Source organism: Oncorhynchus mykiss, chromosome 20 (genome assembly GCF_013265735.2).
Source record: "Oncorhynchus mykiss isolate Arlee chromosome 20, USDA_OmykA_1.1, whole genome shotgun sequence".
Lineage (NCBI taxonomy): Eukaryota > Metazoa > Chordata > Actinopteri > Salmoniformes > Salmonidae > Oncorhynchus > Oncorhynchus mykiss.
This window is the reverse complement of record NC_048584.1, coordinates 40,222,728-40,244,014: the sequence shown is the minus strand read 5'-3', so window position 1 is coordinate 40,244,014 and position 21,287 is coordinate 40,222,728. Positions and strand designations below refer to the sequence as shown.

The 21,287-nt window shown below is 43.8% G+C and overlaps 1 protein-coding gene across 1 annotated transcript in view; it reads left to right on the top strand.

Annotated features, from left to right (window-relative positions):
- Positions 1-21,287, top strand: part of LOC100301650 (calcium-activated potassium channel subunit alpha-1) — a 202,141-nt gene that overhangs the window by 69,482 nt on the left and 111,372 nt on the right. The window contains exon 3 of the mRNA XM_036956335.1: positions 18,164-18,225. Coding sequence (XP_036812230.1) covers positions 18,164-18,225 — 62 coding nt within the window. The remainder of the gene's footprint in view (positions 1-18,163; positions 18,226-21,287) is intronic.

Here is a 21,287-nt window from a genome sequence, read left to right as displayed (position 1 = left end):
TTTTTACACAATGGCAATAAAAGTTACTTTTTAGATTTGTATTATTTCCATTTAGATATCATTTGAATTAACCGACATGACATTGATTTTGAGATACAAAGACTTTATTATAAATGAAACTGTTCCAAGAAAATGTGCAGATGAATATCGTAACTGGCAGATCAGTAGAAATGGTACGATGACTTGGCACTCCAAATGGAAAAGTTTGCAGACTTCTTGAGCATAATGGCAGAATCTTTGACGGCCAGCAGCAGCGTGAGGGAGGAGGAGGAAGATGTTAGGGAACAGTTTTTTTTTTGCTTCTGGTTAGGCTATATTGATCTCTGGCACCCTCTTTAGTAATTTGTGTCTCTTCATTTTTTTACATTCGCAGTGCTTAAAGTACCAGACAAGCTCAGTAGCCTACATATAGTTGATTGTATTCAAACATAGGGTGTGTCTATATATGGAAAAAATACACTTTTTATAACGTCGACCAATCGATTGGTTGAAAGAACAGACGACCGTCATCGACTAAAATTAGTTTTATATTGGGACAGCCCTCATTTTTCATTATAGCCTGTTGTGCTGAGCTAGAACAGCCATGCACAAGAGGAGCACATGAAGATGTCTGGCTGTAATAAGTATCTTAGTGTAAATCTTTGCATCTTTGCGTATTGTATATCCTTGTGCTTTATAGGGATTTACTGAGACTTGGTTCTAAACTGAAATGGTATTGCTTTAGCTCCACTGTAGAGTCCTCTTTGACTTGGCCTGTGTCCCAAATGCCACACGTGTGATTGTTTTGAGAGTGTGGGACAACCTTGACGTTGCCCAAATGTATACGGATTTGTTTACACTTCAAGGATATCCGTACAAGATGCGTCTTCGACTACCTGGTCAGGAAGATCTAATCACAATCAGATTGCAATGTGTGTTTTGATCGTTTACACCTGTCGACAAATGTGGGCAGAATCAGAATGTGGGAAATGATCAGGGCAACAGAGGCATCTTAGTACCAGGTGTAATTGGGGCTAGAGATTCTCTTGGCCTTGTGTCCATTGTGTCGTTTTTCTCTCTCTCTCTCTCTCTCTCTCTCTCTCTCTCTCTCTCTCTCTCTCTCTCTCTCTCTCTCTCTCTCTCTCTCTCTCTCTCTCTCTCTCTTTCTCTCTGTTCAGTTCTCTGTGTGGAAGATGAATGGAAAAGTTAAATGGCATGCATCAAACTGACAGCAAACTCATTACTAGGGCTGCTGTGCATTAGGGAGGATAATGTTGTGGTGAAAAACACAGCTCTCCTGCTGGGTGGGTAAGGATGGGGAATAGGGCATTAGGACTGAGGCAACATTTTATTATAGAAGTTCCATTAGGGATTTATTTATGGTAGCAATGGCACTTTGTATCAAAGTTACTTTAATGTTGGCATGGGTGTTAAAGAATATTAAGTATCACTTACTGAATTGGTATGTACTTGCCAAGTTCCTGCCCTGCCCTCCATTTTCTTTGTGTGATTATGAAGATTCTAGAATCTAGATGAAGATTCCAGAGTGACTTGAATATCAGTGAATCTGTTCCCTCCTGGGTTTCCAATGTTCCCTCCTGGCAGATTGCTAGGTTTGGGTGAAATAAGATGTTTGTGAAACACATGCTATGTAGGTTATATAAAAATACTGTTTGAGGAATCCAGGGTGTAAGTCCCAAATGGTGCCATAGTCCCTTTTCAGTACTATGGCCCCTAGTCAAAAGAAGTGCATTACATAGGGAATAGGGTGTAATTGGGGATGCTAGCCAGGCCTGCAGAGAGGATGGGAGTGTTGTTGTGTTGTTAGAGGCCTTATTAGTATGCAGGTTGTGTCCTGCTGTCACTACCGGCACACAGGACCTAAGCATATAGTACACACTAAGAAAGGAGGATTCCTCAAGGGTTCTTTGGGAAGGGTGATGGTTCTATGTGGAACTATACTGACCCAAAGAACCATTTGAGAACTTCAGTGGTCCTTTACAGTTTAGAAAAAGGGTTCTTTCCACTGTTAGAATATTTTGGGGGCGTGGTTTGCTCACAGCCCTTTTTGTGCAACCGTGGGTGAGAGTGTCATTCCAGTTTATCTAATCTGTTGTGTTGTGATGGTATATATTATATATGATAATGGCTGGTGAGGGTGTCTTGTGAAAGACTCACGTATGGCCTTGTGTCAAATGAGAACAGATGACTAAATCCGCGGTTCTTAATTATCTCCCCAGGGGAGCCCCAGCTATTCCAGATGTGGTTCACTTGATTCATCTGGTCAATTAGGGCGGAAGGTAGCCTAGTGGTTAGAGCGTTGGGCCAGTAGCTGAAAGGTTGCTAGATCGAATCCCCGAGCTGACATGGTACAAATCTGTCATTTGCCATAGTAAGCGGTAATGCAGCCAGTTAAGATGCTCTCAAATGGTGCAGCTTTTGATGATCTTTTCAGCCTCCTGAGGGGGAAGAGGCTTTTTCGCGCCCTCTTAAAACTTATTTGGGCTGCAATCCCGTTAACGGGATCAATAAGACAACAGCCAGTGAAGGTGCAGGGCGCCAAATTCAAAACAACAGAATTATCATAATTAAAATTCCTCAAACATACATGTATTTTATAGTTAATCTTGTTGTTAATCCCACCACAGTGTCCGATTTCAAATAGGCTTTACTGCGAAAGCACCACAAACAATTATGTTTGGTCACCATCATGCCAAAGAAAACCTCAGCCATTTTTCCAGCTAAAGAGAGGCGTCACAAAAAGCACAAATAGAGAAAAAATTAATCACTAACCTTTGATGATCTTCATCAGATGACACTCATAGGACTTCATGTTACACAATACATATATGTTTTGTTTGATAAAGTTCATATTTATATAAAATAATCTGAGTTTACATTGGCGTGTTACGTTCACTAGTTCCAAAAACATCTGGTGATATTGCAGAGAGCCACATAATTTTACAGAAATACTCATTATAAATTTAGATGAAAATTCAAGTGTTAGACATGGAAATATAGATATACCTCTCCTTAATCCAACCGCTGTGTCAGATTTCAAAGAAACTTCATGGAAAAAGCAAACAATGCAATAATCTGAGACGGCGCTCAGAAAACAAATACAATTTTCTGCCATGTTGGAGTCAACAGAAATCAGAAATTACATTATGAATATTCCCTTACCTTTGATGATCTTCATCAGAATGCACTCCCAGGAATCGCAGTTCCACAATAAATGCTTGATTTGTTTGATAATGTCCATTATTTATGTCCAAGTAGCTACTTTTGTTAGGGCTTTAGGTACACATATCAAAATGCCCGTGCAGGTCAGGCATAATGTCGGACAAAAACTTCAAAAAGTTATATTACAGGTCGTAGAAACATTTCAAACTAAGTATAGAATCAATCTTTAGGATGTTTTTATCATAAATCTTCACTAATGTTCCAACCAGAGAATTCCTTTGTGTGTAGAGGAGCCATGGAACGCAGGTCGCTATCATGTGAAATGCGTGTGACCAGGAAATGGCTCTCTGCCAGTAATCTGACTCATTCCCCTCTTATTCAGCCCCACAACACAGTAGAAGCCTCATTCAAGTTTCTAAAGACGGTTGACATCCAGTGGAAGCCCTAGGAAGTGCAACTTCATCCATATCCCACTGTGAATTCAATAGGGGATGGGTTGAAAATCGACCAACCTTAGATTTCTCACTTCCTGTTTGGATTTCTTCTCAGGTTTTTGCCTGCCATATGATTTCTGTTATACTCACAGACATCATTCAAACAATTTTAGAAACTTCAGAGTGTTTTCTATCCAATACTAATAATAATATGCATATATTAGCAACTGGGACTGAGGAACAGGCTGTTTACTCTGGGCACCTTTCATCCAAGCTACTCAATACTGCCCCTGCAGCCATAAGAAGTTTAACGACTGTGTTGGTGTGTGTGAACCATGATAGATCCTTAGTGGACACCGAGGAACTTGAAGCACTCCACTACACCCCTGTAGATGTGAATGGGGGCGTGCTCAACCCTCAGTTTCCTGTAGTTCCCGATCAGCTCCTTTGTCTTTCTGATGTTGAGGGAGAGATTGTTGTTCTGGCACCACACTGCCAGGTCTTTGACCTCCTCCCTATAGGCTGTCTCGTCGTCGTCGATGTTCAGGCTTACCACCGCTGTGTCGTCTGTGAACTTAATGATGGTTTTGGAGTCATGCGCGGCTGCGCAGTTGTGGGTGAACAGGGAGTACAGGAGAGGACTAAGCACGCACCGCTACCCCCGTGTTGAGGATCAGCGTGGCGGATGTGTTGTTTCCTACCCTCACCACCTGGGGTGGCCTGTCAGGAAGGCCAGGATCCAGTTGCAGAGGGAGGTGTTTAGTCCCAGGGTCCTTAGCTTAGTGAAGAGCTTTGAGGGCACTTTGAGTGTTGAATGTATCTGAACCCAGGTATGCACATACACGTGTCCTTACAGTTTGATGAAAACTGTAGGCGTGTTCCTACAGCTAAGACGAGGGGATGCAACAACCAATGGGTTTACTCTGCCAGTTCACACTGTATTCATAGGCAAAAGAAAGTGTCCCAGCCGTCAAGAAAAATAATGCAGAGGAAGGAAGTAGAGTCACCACCTGCATCGTCGAAATGGCCACCAATTGCGCAGCGCTGAAGTTGGTCTCCACCAAAAGTACAATATATGTGCTCAAACATGGAAGGTAGGTGGGAGGAGGCAAGATCAGGTAGTACCATTCTAGCCAATGACAGGGCAGATACGCGTGTGAACAACAGGCACAACTAAGATGTTTTGTCTAAGATTTGCCAGAATGCTACGTGCATCCACTTATATCAGTACATTTGTATCTGCCTAAACATTACGAATCCTTTGCATTACGACACAGCGGTTGGAACCAAAAAATGCACTCATGTCAGAACAAAATTACAAGATTATGTCACAATACTGTTAATGCATCAAATTGTTGTTTTATGGAATAGAATAGGGTTCTTAGAACACTCTCTGTGTGTGGTCTTCTGAGTTGGGCCTCTGGGGCTTAATGCTGACAGTGGATTACGATGCCTTTGGAGATAAAACCTAAAGACCTCATTCCATAGCATGAGTTGGTGTTTGTGTATTGGGAGGTACCAGGGTGGAGATGGCTCGGGTATGGATAATGAGGAAGGGAACCTTTCCACACAATGAGAACCGTCTTTACAGCAGATTCTGTCTGCTGTGAGTTATAATTTTATTCATACAAATCCTTACCTTGTGACCATTCCATACATCTGTTGTTTGTCATGTGTCTTTGCTATAAAAGATAGTTGAATTTTTTGTGTCGGGGCTCTCAACAAATCATCTAACGGTGGTTTGTCAACCAGCCATCGTTATTGCAGAGCATTTACATCATTCACTTGTGTGTGTGGTGTGACATGCTTTCCTTATTAATAAGTGAATAAAGATTTAGTTTAAGTATAATTTCTGACTTGTGTGATAAGTTTGTCTCTCCTCATTTGATGATAAAGAAATAACCACTACATTCATCAGACCAAAGGACAGATTTCCACCGGTCTAATATCCATTGCTCGTGTTTCTTCTTGACCCAAGCAAGTCTCTTTTTCTTATGGGTATCCTTTAATAGTGGTTTATTTGCAGCAATTCGACCATGAAGTCGTGATTCACGCAGTCTCCTCTGAACAGTTGATGTTGAGATGTGTCTGTTACTTGATCTCTGTGATGCATTTATTTGGGCTGGAATCTGAGGTGCAGTTAACTCTAATGAACTTATCCTCTGCAGCAGAGGTAACTCTGGGTCTTCATTTCTTGTGGTGGTCCTCATGAGAGACAGTTAACTCTAATGAACATATCCTCTGCAGCAGAGGTAACTCTGGGTCTTCATTTCTTGTGGTGGTCCTCATGAGAGACAGTTAACTCTAATGAACTTATCCTCTGCAGCAGAGGTAACTCTGGGTCTTCATTTCTTGTGGTGGTCCTCATGAGAGACAGTTAACTCTAATGAACATATCCTCTGCAGCAGAGGTAACTCTGGGTCTTCATTTCTTGTGGTGGTCCTCATGAGAGACAGTTTCCTTATAGCGCTTGATGGTTTTTGCGACTGTACTTGTTGAAATTTTCCAGGTGGACCTTCATGTCATAATGTAATGATGGACTGTCGTTTCTCTTTGCTTATTTGAGCTGTTCTTGCCATAATATGGACTTGGTCTTTTACCAAATAGGGCTATCTTTTGTATACCATCTGTCATGATGTTGCCCTCTTTGGGTACAGCAAGCACCATCCCCCTCTCCCTGCCACACAGTATAAGAGACAGGGTTAATTTTCATAGAGAACAAAGGAATTTCTTCCCCCTCACAGAACTTGAGGTCCGAACAAATTTCATGTTCCGGAGAAGGTATAAAAGATCGGTGAAGAATCGAACTGGTCCGTGTGTTACAACTTGGGGAAGCTCATGGGAGACAGTGCGGCCACATTACCATAACGCTGTTTATATAATAGACTCAGATATGAGGTTTACATCTAATTGTTGTATAAGATGAATAAGTGAGTATGATACTGTTTGTAAAATTGTGTAATGTGATTTTGGACTGTTTAATGAAGGAAACTCCAATTCCCTTTTGAGTTGAACTAAATCAGAGGACCGCCCATGAGCCCAGTTAGGGTCAGGCATCCTGGGACAGCCCCTTTTCTGCAATTCCGCATAAAACCCAACTATGAGAAATTCTCAGTAGACCATGTTTCTCTCAATCACGGACAAAGGACAAAGGTTGCAGACCATTGCTGAATCTTTTAACCATACCACGTGGTTAAACTCTTAGACTATCGATACTGACAGAATAAGAACAAGTCTTTGATATTAATTACTAGTCTGCAGCTAGGAATTCGGTATCATTGAACGCGAAGAACGACAACCGCCGAAACATCCATTCTACAACAACATGAATGAATGTCACTCTGAACTATCCACTAAAGAATTGCAAAAATCGCTGAAGTTGGAGACTTTTATCTCCCTCACCAACTTCAAACATCTGCTAACCGATGAGCAGCTAACCGATCGCTGCAGCTGTACATAGTCTATCGGTAAATAGGCCACCCATTTTTACCTACCTCATCCCCATACTGTTTTTATTTATTTACTTTTCTGCTCTTTTGCACACCAATATCTCTACCTGTACATGACCATCTGATCATTTATCACTCCAGTGTTAATCTGCAAAATTGTAATTATTCGCCTACCTCCTCATGCCTTTTGCACACAATGTATATGGACTCTTTTTTTTTTCTACTGTGTTATTGACTTGTTAATTGTTTACTCCATGTGTAACTCTGTGTTGTCTGTTCACACTGCTATGCTTTATCTTGGCCAGGTCGCAGTTGCAAATGAGAACTTGTTCTCAACTAGCCTACCTGGTTAAATAAAGGTGAAATAAATAAAAATAAAATGTAAAAAAAAAACTATAACCATGACAGAGAGAGAGAGACGGACAATTCTACAAAAGAAACAAACTTTTCAACAGCGATCAAGACGACACACTGAGTGTAAATATATATATTGATTGCAATTGTTCCCGAATGAGTGAGCGTTCATGTGTAAAGGAATAGCATTTCAATTCTTATAATTATTAACTCTGTAGTGACTTCTTAGTCGACCCCCTTTTGTCTAACAAGCCGCCATGCCGGTTTAGCCCACTAGGGGCACATTCTCCTATCATTTCTGGTAACCATATTTACTTTGTTTGTTTTGTTTATGCATTTCTGTGAATTACTTAGTTAGTAAATAAATGATTTAAGACAGTTGATGTATGGATGACTCATAGTGAAGACTGGGTTCGTGCAGATAACCAACAATTTACAATGTTTGGAATGAGACTAACGTGAGGTAAGGTAAATAATTCATTAATCAGAAGACTATGGATCAGATATGAAAATATCTGAAAGGTTATATTAGGAAATTTTAATCTGAATATTTTTCCTTGGTGCCCCGACTTCCTAGTTAATTACAGTTACATGATTAATCAGTTTGATCGCGTAATACTAATTACAGAGAATCTTTGATAAAAACTAAAAGTCTTAATTTAATGATAGGATTTTAATGATAGCATCATCATCTTCTTCTTCTTCTTCTTCTTCTTCTTCTTCTTCTTCTTTGACGTCTTGATTTTCAGCCTCCTATTCCTCAACTCTGTAAAATGGAGAGGAAACAGAGAGCGATGGATATAATAACCACTTAACTTTGAGGAGTGACATGGCACCAAGTTTATTACTAACCTACTGCAGGTGGAACTTTTATTTTAACCTATTATAATATCTATCAAGCCAACCCATTATAATGTGACATTAGTCTTGGAATGTAAAAATCCAACAAGTCAAACATAAACTCAAAGGACAGAGGATTGTACCTGGCAGCTCCTGGTCCCATAGCTGTTAACAAGTCAGGGAAATGGTCACATAAGGATTGTAATTCGTTTTCCGGTCCAGAAAGTGATAATGTCTCCAATCTCTCCTTTTTCGATATCCTTCTGGACGTCAGCTGTACAGACATATGTGTTGATGGCAGCATTCTGTAAATGGATGTTATCATTTCAGGACTGTTGCTCGGTCTGCATAACAGTACATGCAAGCGGCCTTTTCTAAATATCTTGAAGAGAACATCACTATTTTCGTTTAATTGATTTCTTCTCAGTTTTTTCAGGAATGATTCTTTCTTTCCCTTCTTCATTTGTCCTACTTCAGTCAAATCTACTCCTTCATACATGTCCCTGACAACAGCAGCCATTTTTCTAAATGATACTGACCCTGTAGCTCCATCCATACATATACCTTTCTGTGAGATTTTGATTGGTTGACGAAACCAGGAACTGTGTTATGAAAGTAATATCACTGGTCTTTCTGCATTAACCAGTTATATCACAGACCCAGAGGCTACGTACGTGTGTGTGTGTGTGTGTGTGTGTGTGTGTGTGTGTGTGTGCCAGTTTCTGACTGGCAGTTGCAGGAGGAGATCTCAGGGCCTGATTATAATGCAAAAAGCATTATGATAGAGAAAGCATTATTCCTAAATGTGCACGTGAAACCTACCCTAAGGGTTTCATTCTGGAATGACAACCTACGTGTTCATTGATGAATGTGAGTGTGAATGACAACCTACGTGTTCATTGGGGCTCAATTATTTGCATGTGTTTTAAAACTGTTCAAAGGAAAGAACACTGATCACAGAATCAGACAGCAACATGTTTTCTCCCTGTAGTAGGCATGTTTAGTGACTGAGGGCTACAGGCTAGTTCCCTGTAGTAGGCATGTTTAGTGACTGAGGGCTACAGGCTAGTAGTTCCCTGTAGTAGGCATGTTTAGTGACTGAGGGCTACAGGCTAGTTCCCTGTAGTAGGCATGTTTAGTGACTGAGGGCTACAGGCTAGTTCCCTGTAGTAGGCATGTTTAGTGACTGAGGGCTACAGGCTAGTTCCCTGAGGTAGGCGTGTTTAGTGACTGAGGGCTACAGGCTAGTTCCCTGTAGTAGGCATGTTTAGTGACTGAGGGCTACAGGCTAGTTCCCTGTAGTAGGCATGTTTAGTGACTGAGGGCTACAGGCTAGTTCCCTGTAGTAGGCGTGTTTAGTGACTGAGGGCTACAGGCTAGTTCCCTGTAGTAGGCATGTTTAGTGACTGAGGGCTACAGGCTAGTTTCCTGTAGTAGGCATGTTTAGAAACTGAGGGCTACAGGCTAGTAGTTCCCTGTAGTAGGCATGTTTAGTGACTGAGGGCTACAGGCTAGTTCCCTGTAGTAGGCATGTTTAGTGACTGAGGGCTACAGGCTAGTTCGCTGTAGTAGGCATGTTTAGTGACTGAGGGCTACAGGCTAGTAGTTCCCTGTAGTAGGCATGTTTAGTGACTGAGGGCTACAGGCTAGTTCCCTGTAGTAGGCGTGTTTAGTGACTGAGGGCTACAGGCTAGTAGTTCCCTGTAGTAGGCATGTTTAGTGACTGAGGGCTACAGGCTAGTTCCCTGTAGTAGGCATGTTTAGTGACTGAGGGCTACAGGCTAGTAGTTCCCTGTAGTAGGCATGTTTAGTGACTGAGGGCTACAGGCTAGTAGTTCCCTGTAGTGGGTATGTTTCGTTACTGAGGGCTACAGGCTAGTTCCCTGTAGTAGACATGTTTAGTGACTGAGGGCTACAGGCTAGTTCCCTGTAGTAGGCATGTTTAGAGACTGAGGGCTAAAGGCTAGTTCCCTGTAGTAGGCATGTTTAGTGACTGAGGGCTACAGGCTAGTTCCCTGTAGTAGGCATGTTTAGTGACTGAGGGCTACAGGCTAGTAGTTCCCTGTAGTAGGCATGTTTAGTGACTGAGGGCTACAGGCTAGTAGTTCCCTGTAGTAGGCATGTTTCGTTACTGAGGGCTACAGGCTAGTTCCCTGTAGTAGGCATGTTTAGTGACTGAGGGCTACAGGCTAGTTCCCTGTAGTAGGCATGTTTAGAGACTGAGGGCTAAAGGCTAGTTCCCTGTAGTAGGCATGTTTAGTGACTGAGGGCTACAGGCTAGTTCCTTGTAGTAGGCATGTTTAGTGACTGAGGGCTACAGGCTAGTTCCCTGTAGTAGGCATGTTTAGTGACTGAGGGCTACAGGCTAGTTCCCTGTAGTAGTTGTGGTGTCAGTATTGAGTGCTGGTACTACTATTGTACTGTAGGAGCAGTTCAATATTTTTGTGATTTTTGCCACTCCGTGATGTGATATCAGTGTGGGTGTACTGTCCCTGAGGGTCAAGCAGTCAGGGAAGGATCAGAATGAGAGAATGGTCTAGGGAGGGATACAGCTGAGGGTCAACCAATCAGGGAAGGATGTTTTTCGTGCCTGTTCGTAGATTTCTACTTTAGGTACACATCCTAGTTATACAGTGAATGTACTATAGAATAGCATGGCATTGTTTTTCGGTTATCTGTCTTTTCTCATTAACATACAACATCATTTAAATCTAATTAAATGTTATTGGTCACATACACACAGTTAGTAGATGTTATTGTGGGTGTTTCGAAATGCTTGTGTTCTTAGCTCCAACAGTGCAGTAGTATCTAACAATACACACTAATCTAAAAGTAAAAGAATGGAATTAAGAAATATATAACTATTAGAATGAGCAATGTCAGAGTGGCATTGAGTAAATACAGTAGAATAGAATACAGTATATACATATGATATGAGTAAATCAGTATGTAAACATTATTAAAGTGGCCAGTGATTCCAAGTCTATACAAGTCTATATAGGGCAACAGCCTCTAAGGTGCAGGGTTGAGTAGCCGGTTGGTAGCCAGCTAGTGTCGGCTATTTAACAGTCTGATGGCCTTGAGATAGATGCTGTTTTTCAATATCTCTGTCCCATCTTTGTTGCACATGTACTGACCTCGCCTTCTGGATGATAGTGGGATGTACTGGCCGTGGCTCGGGTGGTTGTGTAACGTGTACGCTAAGAATCGGGTAGCAAGTACAGGTAGTGAATTTAATAAATAAACAAATATGGAACAAAACAAGAAAAACTAGTAGCGTACAGGCATGAAAACATTATCTTCTATATATTCTGAAGAGAACATCAACATTGTCTCTAACATTTTTTCCAGGTCGATCGTTTCTGCTAAGGCGCGGGAACCTGTAGAGCCAGTGAGGTGTGGGAACCTGTCGAGCCAGCTAAGGCGTGGGAACTTGTGGAGTCAACTGAGGCAGCCGATGTTCCTGTGACGTCGGGTGCTGTAGGTGTCCTGGAGGGCAGGTAGTTTGCCCCCGTTGATGCGTTGGGCAGACCGTACCACCCTCTGGAGAGCCCTGCGGTTGCGAACGGTACACTTGCCGTATCAGGCCGTGATACAGCCCGACAGGATGCTCTCAATTGTGCATCTGTAAAGGTTTCTGAGGCTCTTAGAGGCCAAGACAAATTTCTTCAGCATCCTGATGTTGAAGAGGTGCTGTTACGCCTTCTTCACCACACTATCTGTGTGGTTGGATCATTTCAGATTGTCAGTGATGTGTACACCAAGGAACTTGAAGCTTTCCACCTTCTCCATTGCATTTCTCCATTGCGGTCCCATCAATGTGGATGGGGGAGTGCTCCCTTTAATGTTTCCTGAAGTGTACGATCAGTTCCTTTGCTTTGTTGACGTTGAGGGAGAGGTTATTTTCCTGGCCCCACTTTGCCAGGGCCCTCACCTCCTCCCTGTAGGCTGTCAAGTCATTGTTGGCAATTAGGCCTACTACTGTTGTGTTGTCTGCAAACTTAATGATTGAGTTGGAGGCGTGCATGGCCACGCAGTCATGGGGGAACTTGGAGTACAGGAGGGAGCTGAGCACGCACCCTTGTGGGGCCCCTGTGTTGAGGATCTGCAAAGTGGAGGTGTTGCTTCCTACCTTCACCAACTGGGGGCGGCCCAGTTGAAGTGCAAGACCCAGTTGCACGGGGATCAGACACAGGGACCCGAGCTTATTGATGAGCTTGGAGGGTACTATGGTGTTGAATGCTGAGCTATAGTATTCCCCTTGCCCAGATGGGATAGGGCAGTGTGCAGTACGATGGCGATTGCATCGTCTGTGACTCTATTGGGGCGGTAAACAAGTTGACGTGGGTCTAGTGTGTTGGGTAAGGTAGATGTGATATGATTCTTATTAACTAGCCTCTCAAAGCACTTCATGATGACAGAAGTGAGTGCTATGGGGCGATAGTCATTTAGTTCAGTTACCTTTGCTTTCTTGCGTACAGGAACAATGGTGGACATCTTGAAGGAAGTGCGGACTGCAGACTAGGAAAGGGAGAGATTGAATATGTTCGTAAACACTCTAGCCAGCTGGTCTGCGCATGCTCTGAGGACGGGGCTAGGGATGCCGCCTGGGCCGGCAGTCTTGCGAGGATTAATACGCTTAAACATTTTACTCACGTCGGCCACGGAGAAGGAGAGCCCTCAGTCCTTAGGCCGCGTCGGTGGCACTGTGTTATCTCTTCAAAACGGGTCGAAGAAGATGTTTAGCTTGTTTAGTTTACATGACCATAATCCCTCAGGTTCCTGTTTCTGAAAACCCATTGTATTCTCATGTAAATGATCTGTATGGGACTTTTCCAGACATCTTCCAAATAGAGATATACAAAGATAGAGATCCAGAGGTAGAGAGAAAGAGAGAAATACAGAGAGACAGAGAAAGAGAAAGAGAGAGATACAGAGAGATAGGGTGTTCTTTGTTGGAAGCCTCTCCAACATAATCCAGGTAGAATTAGGTGATTTGAGCAAAGACAGTTTTTCTATGTATGTGGGTGACTCAACACTATACTGTAAATGTCAGCTACTGTACTACAGCGACTGAAATGACTGCAACACTTAACAATGAGCTGCAGTTAGTTTCAGAGTGGGTGGCAAGGAATAATTTAGTCCTGAATATTTCTAAAACTAAAAGCATTGTAATTGGGACAAATCATTCACTAAACCCCAAACCTCAACTAAATCTTGTAATAAATAATGTGGAAATTGAACAAGTTAAGGGGCTAAACTGTTTGGAGTAACCCTGGATTGTAAACTGTCATGGCCAAAACATGTTGATTACAACAGTAGCTAACATGGGGAGAAGTCTGTCCATAATAAAGCTCTGTTCTGCCTTCTTAACAACTCTATCAACAAGGCAGGTCCTACAGGCCCTAGTTTCTACCTTCTTAACAACTCTATCAACAAGGCAGGTCCTACAGGCCCTAGTTTCTACCTTCTTAACAATACTGTCAACAAGGCAGGTCCTACAGGACCTAGTTTCTACCTTCTTAACAACACTATCAACAAGGCAGGTCCTACATGCCCTGGTTTCTACCTTCTTAACAACACTATCAACAAGGCAGGTCCTACAGGCCCTGGTTTCTACCTTCTTAACAACTCTATCAACAAGGCAGGTCCTACAGGCCCTAGTTCTGTCACACCTGGACTACTGTTCAGTCATGTGGTCAGGTAAACAGGTAAAATAAATATATATATATACATTCAGCAGGTGTTTACACTCTGACGAGAGTGCGCTGAAATCTGAGTAGATAGCCAATGTGATTTTGCGAACGCTAAGGACATGATAATTGGATAACAGTCATTCAAGGTCTTGCTAGCTAACCACATGACACCTGCATCTCTAGCTGTGTTGAGCCACTGAAAAACAATATGAGGAGAAAATGGTCAGTCATTCACCCTTTCCTCCAATGGCATGACATCCTACTAGCAGCTAGCTATCTAGCTAACGTTAGGCTCGGTGTTTTTAGCATGTCACATAAATAAATAGGCTAACATATTAGCCACGTTATAACTGACTTGTGACTCGTTGCCTTTGCTAGTTTGATTGTATTGACATTCCCAGCCTCAGTTACATACATCCATTTTTTTGCCTAAAATATTTAGTAATGGAAACTGAAACAGTGCATCCCGAATGGAGGCAGCAAACAATGTACCAGATGTGATTTCCAACCTGATAGCAATATGTTTTAGACTACCAAGGACTGTATTGGTTGAATTATATTAACTGCATCCGTCTATTCTGACAACAATACCTTACTCTACGTCATATAGTTGTTTGTCAGATAGAACCTATTTTTTAAACCTAAAGTTAAAGTTTTTTGTAGGATAAACTGAGAATATTATATTTATATACTGATATGATTGTTAGTTTTATATCTGCAAAGTCGTTAAAACGCTGCCAGTTCTACTTTTAAGTAAAAGCAGAAAAGCGTTTGAAGACCTCTGTTTTGAACCCAGGTGTTGATCCTACCCCCGTCGAGAGGAGTTAATCTCTGATTATATTCTCATCTGTGCTTCTCAGGATTACAGTACTGTGGCGTACTGGCCGGACCACATTACATGCACTGGGGGTTTTCATTTGGAGGGATTTGGGTCGTTCATTTTGTAACTTATAATATTCTTAGTGTTGTGGACTGGTGAACTAAAAGCCGCTGCCTTCAGAATACATGTAGCCTACCTGTCCTCCTATCCTCCGATCTAATAAACGGTGGGACTGCCCTACTCCTTTCCTTTACGGAAGAAGAAGAAGGAGAAGAAAGACAACTATAATTGTCCCTAATGGGCTTTTTAATAACGTTTGATGTTGTGTGGAGTTTTTCATACTTTAAGGGGGGAAAAATATTTTTTAAAAGATAGAAGCTGCCAACGGACTACCTAATAAAGAAGAGAGTGCCCTAAAATTATATCTAATTCTTGGCCTTATTTAACCGCAGTTAACTGCTTGCTCAGTCAGTTTACCCAAGGCCACTCACAGGTTGCATCCCTAATGGCACCCTATGTAGAGCACTGAAGTGTGGTCAAAAGTATGCAGTATAGGGAATAGGGATTCACAAACAGACTGATTAAGTTTAGCCTGGTTACCCCAGGCCACTAAGTTTAGCCTGGTTACCCCCAGGCCACTAAGTTTAGCCTGGTTACCCCAGGCCACTAAGTTTAGCCTGGATACCCCCAGGCCACTAAGTTTAGCCTGGATACCCCCAGGCCACTAAGTTTAGCCTGGTTACCCCAGGCCACTAAGTTTAGCCTGGTTACCCCAGGCAACTCACAGACTGATTAAGTTTAGCCTGGTTACCCCAGGCAACTCACAGACTGATTAAGTTTAGCCTGGATACCCCCAGGCCACAAAGTTTCAGACAGTACACCTATGGTGTCAGGGCTGTCACTTCACAACTAATGTTATCTAAAACCACTGGATCTGCATGTGTCAATTAACCTATAATCTCTCCCAATCTGTTCCCACACAGTGTATAGCTAGATTAGCCTGGTGTTCCCATGGTCATTAATGCCATACATTAGCCATAAAATCAACCATAAAAGTTGGCTATACAGCACAAACATCTGGGACCAGGCTATAGATAGACTGCATGTTCTATTTTATTCAGAAGGCCTCCCATATTAGACAGACAGACAGACAGACAGACAGACAGACAGACAGACAGACAGACAGACAGACAGACAGACAGACAGACAGACAGACAGACAGACAGACAGACAGACAGACAGACACAGACAGACAGACAGGACAGACATACACACAGACAGACAGACAGACAGACAGACAGACAGACAGACAGACAGACAGACAGACAGACAGGACAGGACAGACATACACACAGACAGACAGACAGACAGACAGATGACCTTGTTTTGTTGTGATAGCTCTGTGACCAGGCTCAGGGATTTGCTGCATCACTGTTTCTCCTCTGCCTCTCTCTTCCTCTAGAAACTCTAGTGAGCTACACTGTCACCTGTCCTTGTCTCACTGCGTGTCACTGTCTCCTCACTTCTCCTTGTTTTACTGCCTGTCACTGTCTCCTCTCCTCTCCTTGTCTCACTGCCTGTCACTGTCTCCTCTCCTCTCCTTGTTTCACTGCCTGTCCCTGTCTCCTCACCTGTCCTTGTCTCACTGCGTGTCACTGTCTCCTCTCCTCTCCTTGTTTCACTGCCTGTCACTGTCTCCTCTCCTCTCCTTGTTTCACTGCCTGTCCCTGTCTCCTCTCCTCTCCTCTCCTCTCCTCTCCTCTCCTCTCCTCTCCTCTCCTCTCCTCTCCTCTCCTCTCTTCTCCTCTCTTCTCCTCTCCTCTCCTCTCCTCTCCTCTCCTCTCCTCTCCTCTCCTCTCCTCTCCTCTCCTCTCCTTGTTTCACTGCCTGTCACTGTCTCCTCTCCTCTCATCGTTTTACTGCCTGTCACTGTCTCCTCTCCTCTCCTCTCCTTGTTTCACTGCCTGTCTCCTCTCCTCTCCTCTCCTCTCCTCTCCTCTCCTCTCCTCTCCTCTCCTCTCCTCTCCTCTCCTCTCCTCTCCTCTCCTCTCCTCTCCTTGCTTCACTGCCTGTCACTGTCTCCTCTCCTCTCCTTGTTTCACTGCCTATCACTGTCTCCTCTCCTCTCCTCTCCTTGTTTCACTGCCTGTCACTGTCTCCTCTCCTTTCCTTGTCTCACTGCCTGTCACTGTCTCCTCTCCTCTCCTTGTCTCACTGCCTGTCACTGTCTCCTCTCCCCTCCTTGTTTCACTGCCTGTCACTGTCTCCTCTCCTCTCCTCTCCATGTTTCACTGCCTGTCACTGTCTCCTCTCCTCTCCTTGTCTCACTGCCTGTCACTGTCTCCTCTCCTCTCCTTGTTTCACTGCCTGTCACTGTCTCCTCTCCTCTCCTTGTTTCACTGCCTGTCACTGTCTCCTCTCCTCTCCTCTCCTTGTTTCACTGCCTGTCACTGTCTCCTTTCCTCTCCTTGTCTCACTGCCTGTCACTGTCTCCTCTCCTCTCCTTGTTTCACAGCCTGTCACTGTCTCCTCTCCTCTCCTTGTCTCACTGCCTGTCACTGTCTCCTCTCCTCTCCTTGTTTCACTGCCTGTCACTGTCTCCTCTCCTCTCCTCTCCTTGTTTCACTGCCTGTCACTGTCTCCTCTCCTCTCCTTGTCTCACTGCCTGTCTCCTCTCCTCTCCTCTCCTTGTTTCACTGCCTGTCACTGTCTCCTCTACTCTCCTTGTCTCACTGCCTGTCACTGTCTCCTCTCCTCTCCTTGTTTCACTGCGTGTGTGTTCCCAGGTGTAGGTGTATCCTAGCACTATCTTTATTTACCCTGTCAGAATGAGCTGATGTGATGTGTATCTACTACCTATACTGTGATGTGATGTGTATCTACTACCTATACTGTGATGTGATGTGTATCTACTACCTATACTGTGATGTGATGTGTATCTACTACCTATACTGTGATGTGATGTGCAGCTAATACCTATACTCTGACAGTGCCGGTTATGAATGATTTATCCTTGGCCTTAATAAACATATGATCTACCTCAGTGAATGTGATATCCCCAGAACAGGCTAATTACTGGGACCTTTATACTAAATGTTAGCTGTCAGTGTGCTACTTAATAACGTCTCCCCTGTGAATGCGTTAGACCAGGGTCCCCCAGCGCTACACAGCTGATTCAAGTGGCTGACTCATCATCCAGCATTTGTTATTTCAATCAGCTGTGTAATGCTAGTGCAAAAACCAACATGTGTATCCGGGGGGGGTGTCTTTATTTTTTAATAGTTCAAAGTTTAGAGACCAACTTTTCCTCTCTCTCTCTCTCTCTCTCTCTCTCTCTCCTTCTCTCTCTCTCTCTCTCTCTCTCTCTCTCTCTCTCTCTGTCTCTGTCTCTCTCTCTCTCCTTTTCAGGTGGTGCTTGTCTTTGCCCTCAGCATCGGAGCCCTTGTAATATACTTCATCGATTCCTCTGAGTAAGTATTCCTTTTACAGTTAGGACCTAATACCTTGACAGGTTATATGATGCTTGTTGTACTGATAATCTACCAGAAGGTTTTTTTTTTACACTGTGACGGAGCTTTACTCAACTCAACAATGAGATTCTTTATTTATTTTTATTTTTTCGGTCAATGGGATCCACATCTAATCTGGTGAAATATTAGGAGGAGGAGTAATGTGATGTAACGAGGCTGTAACCTGGTTTATAAAGATGCTGTAATATGAGATCTGAAATGAAATAGATGCTCTTTTACACATATGAAACATTTTGATGAACCTGCTAAGTAGATAGTAGAACGGTAACTGTAGATTGTCCTTTACTGTTAGGCAGTTATGGCTGTGGTGATGCCGTTGTGGTTTCCTGTAAATTCTAAATCATGTATATACTTTAGGATGGGTATTGTGAGTAATAGGCCAAAATGCACTGGAACAGAAGTATGTATTGTTACTGAGACCTCTAGACCTTTCACACACCTGTACACTGTACTGTATCATTCATCCTCAGCACACGCTCTAGTTATAACCCCGATTGCTGCTGTACATCGGAGCACAGGTCCTGCCTCCTGTCCTTTATGTCCTGTCATTTCTGTCCTTCCTGTCCATTCTGTCCTTTCCTGTCCTGTCCTTCCTGTCCATTCTGTCCTGTCATGTCCTGTACTGTCTCTTGTCCTGTCCCTCCGTTTTGTCCTGTCCTCTCCTGTCCTGTCCCCTCCTGTCCTGTCCTCTCCTGTCCTCTCCTGTCCTGTTCTCTCCTGTCCTGTCCTCTCCTGTTCTCTCCTGTCCTGTTCTCTCGTGTCCTGTCCTCTCCTCTCCTGTTCTGTCCTGTCCTCTCCTGTCCTCTCCTGTCCTGTCCTGTCCTCTCCTGTCCTGTCCTATCCTCTCCTGTCCTGTCCTCTCCTGTCCTCTCCTGTCCTGTCCCCTCCTGTCCTGTCCTCTCCTGTCCTGTTCTCTCGTGTCCTGTCCTCTCCTCTCCTGTTCTCTCCTGTTCTCTCCTGTCCTGTCCTCTCCTGTCCTGTCCTCTCCTGTCCTGTCCCCTCCTGTCCTGTCCTCTCCTGTCCTCTCCTGTCCTGTTCTCTCCTGTCCTCTCCTGTCCTGTTCTCTCCTGTTCTCTCCTGTCCTCTCCTGTCCTGTCCCCTCCTGTCCTGTCCTCTCCTGTCCTGTTCTCTCCTGTCCTGTCCTCTCCTGTCCTGTCCTCTCCTGTCCTGTACTCTCCTGTCCTCTCCTGTCCTGTCCTGTCCTCTCCTGTCCTCTCCTGTCCTGTCCCCTCCTGTCCTGTTCTCTCGTGTCCTCTCCTCTCCTCTCCTCTCCTCTCCTCTCCTCTCCTCTCCTCTCCTCTCCTCTCCTCTCCTCTCCTCTCCTCTCCTCTCCTCTCCTCCTCTCCTCTCCTCTCCTCTCCTCTCCTCTCCTCTCCTCTCCTCTCCTCTCCTCTCCTCTCCTCTCCTCTCATCTCCTCTCCTCTCCTCTCCTCTCCTGTCCTCTCCTGTCCTGTCCTCTCCTGTCCTGTCCTGTCCTGTCCTCTCCTCTCCTCTCCTGTCCTGTCCTGTCCTGTCCTGTCCTCTCCTCTCCTGTCCTGTCCTCTCCTGTCGTCTCCTCTCCTGTCCTCTCCTGTCCTGTCCTCTCCTGTCCTGTCCTTCCTGTCATCTCTTCATTAGAGAGATAAATCCTTTCCAGGTAACCGGGCTTACAAAACATTTCAACGACACAGAGCTCCCACCGCCGACAATCCTTTACTCACAGATGAAATTGTTTAATCTCTATAATGCAAGGATCAGAGGCTCTCAGACGGAACAGAACAGAACACAACAGAACAGAGCATAAAATAACAGAACAGAGCACAACAGAACAGAACAACGCATAACAGAGCAGAACAGAACAGAGTAGAACAGAACAGAACAGAACAGAACAGAACAGAGCATAACAGAACAGAACAGAACAGAACAGAACATAACATAACATAACATAACAGAACAGAACAGAACAGAACAGAACAGAACAGAACATAAAAAAGCACAACATAACATAACATAACATAACAGAGTAGAACAGAACAGAGTAGAGCATAACAGAGTAGAACAGAACAGAGCAGAACAGAACAGAGTAGAGCATAACAGAGTAGAACAGAACAGAACAGAACAGAGTAGAACAGAACAGAGTAGAACAGAACAGAACAGAACAGAGTAGAACAGAACAGAACAGAGTAGAACAGAGTAGAACAGAACAGAGTAGAACAGAACAGAGTAGAACAGAACAGAACAGAACAGAGTAGAACAGAACAGAACAGAGTAGAGCATAACAGAGTAGAGCATAACAGAGTAGAACAGAACAGAACAGAGTAGAGCATAACAGAGTAGAACAGAACAGAACAGAGTAGAGCATAACAGAGTAGAACAGAACAGAACAGAGCAGAACAGAACAGAGTAGAGCATAACAGAGTAGAACAGAACAGAACAGAACAGAACAGAGTAGAACAGAACAGAGTAGAACAGAACAGAACAGAACAGAACAGAGTAGAACAGAACAGAGTAGAACAGAACAGAACAGAACAGAACAGAGCAGAGCAGAGCAGAACACAACACAACACAACACAACACAACAGAGCAGAACAGAGCAGAACAGAGCAGAACAGAGCAGAACAGAACAGAGCAGAACAGAACAGAGCAGAACAGAACAGAGCAGAACAGAACAGAGCAGAGTAGAACAGAGCAGAACAGAACAGAGCAGAACAGAACAGAGCAGAACAGAACAGAGCAGAGTAGAACAGAGCAGAACAGAACAGAGCAGAACAGAACAGAGCAGAACAGAACAGAGCAGAACAGAGCAGAACAGAACAGAGCAGAACAGAGCAGAACAGAACAGAGCAGAACAGAACAGAGCAGAACAGAACAGACTAGAACAGAACAGAGCAGAGTAGAACAGAGCAGAACAGAGCAGAACAGAACAGAGCAGAACAGAACAGAGCAGAACAGAGCAGAACAGAACAGAGCAGAACAGAGCAGAACAGAACAGAGCAGAACAGAACAGAACAGAACAGAGTAGA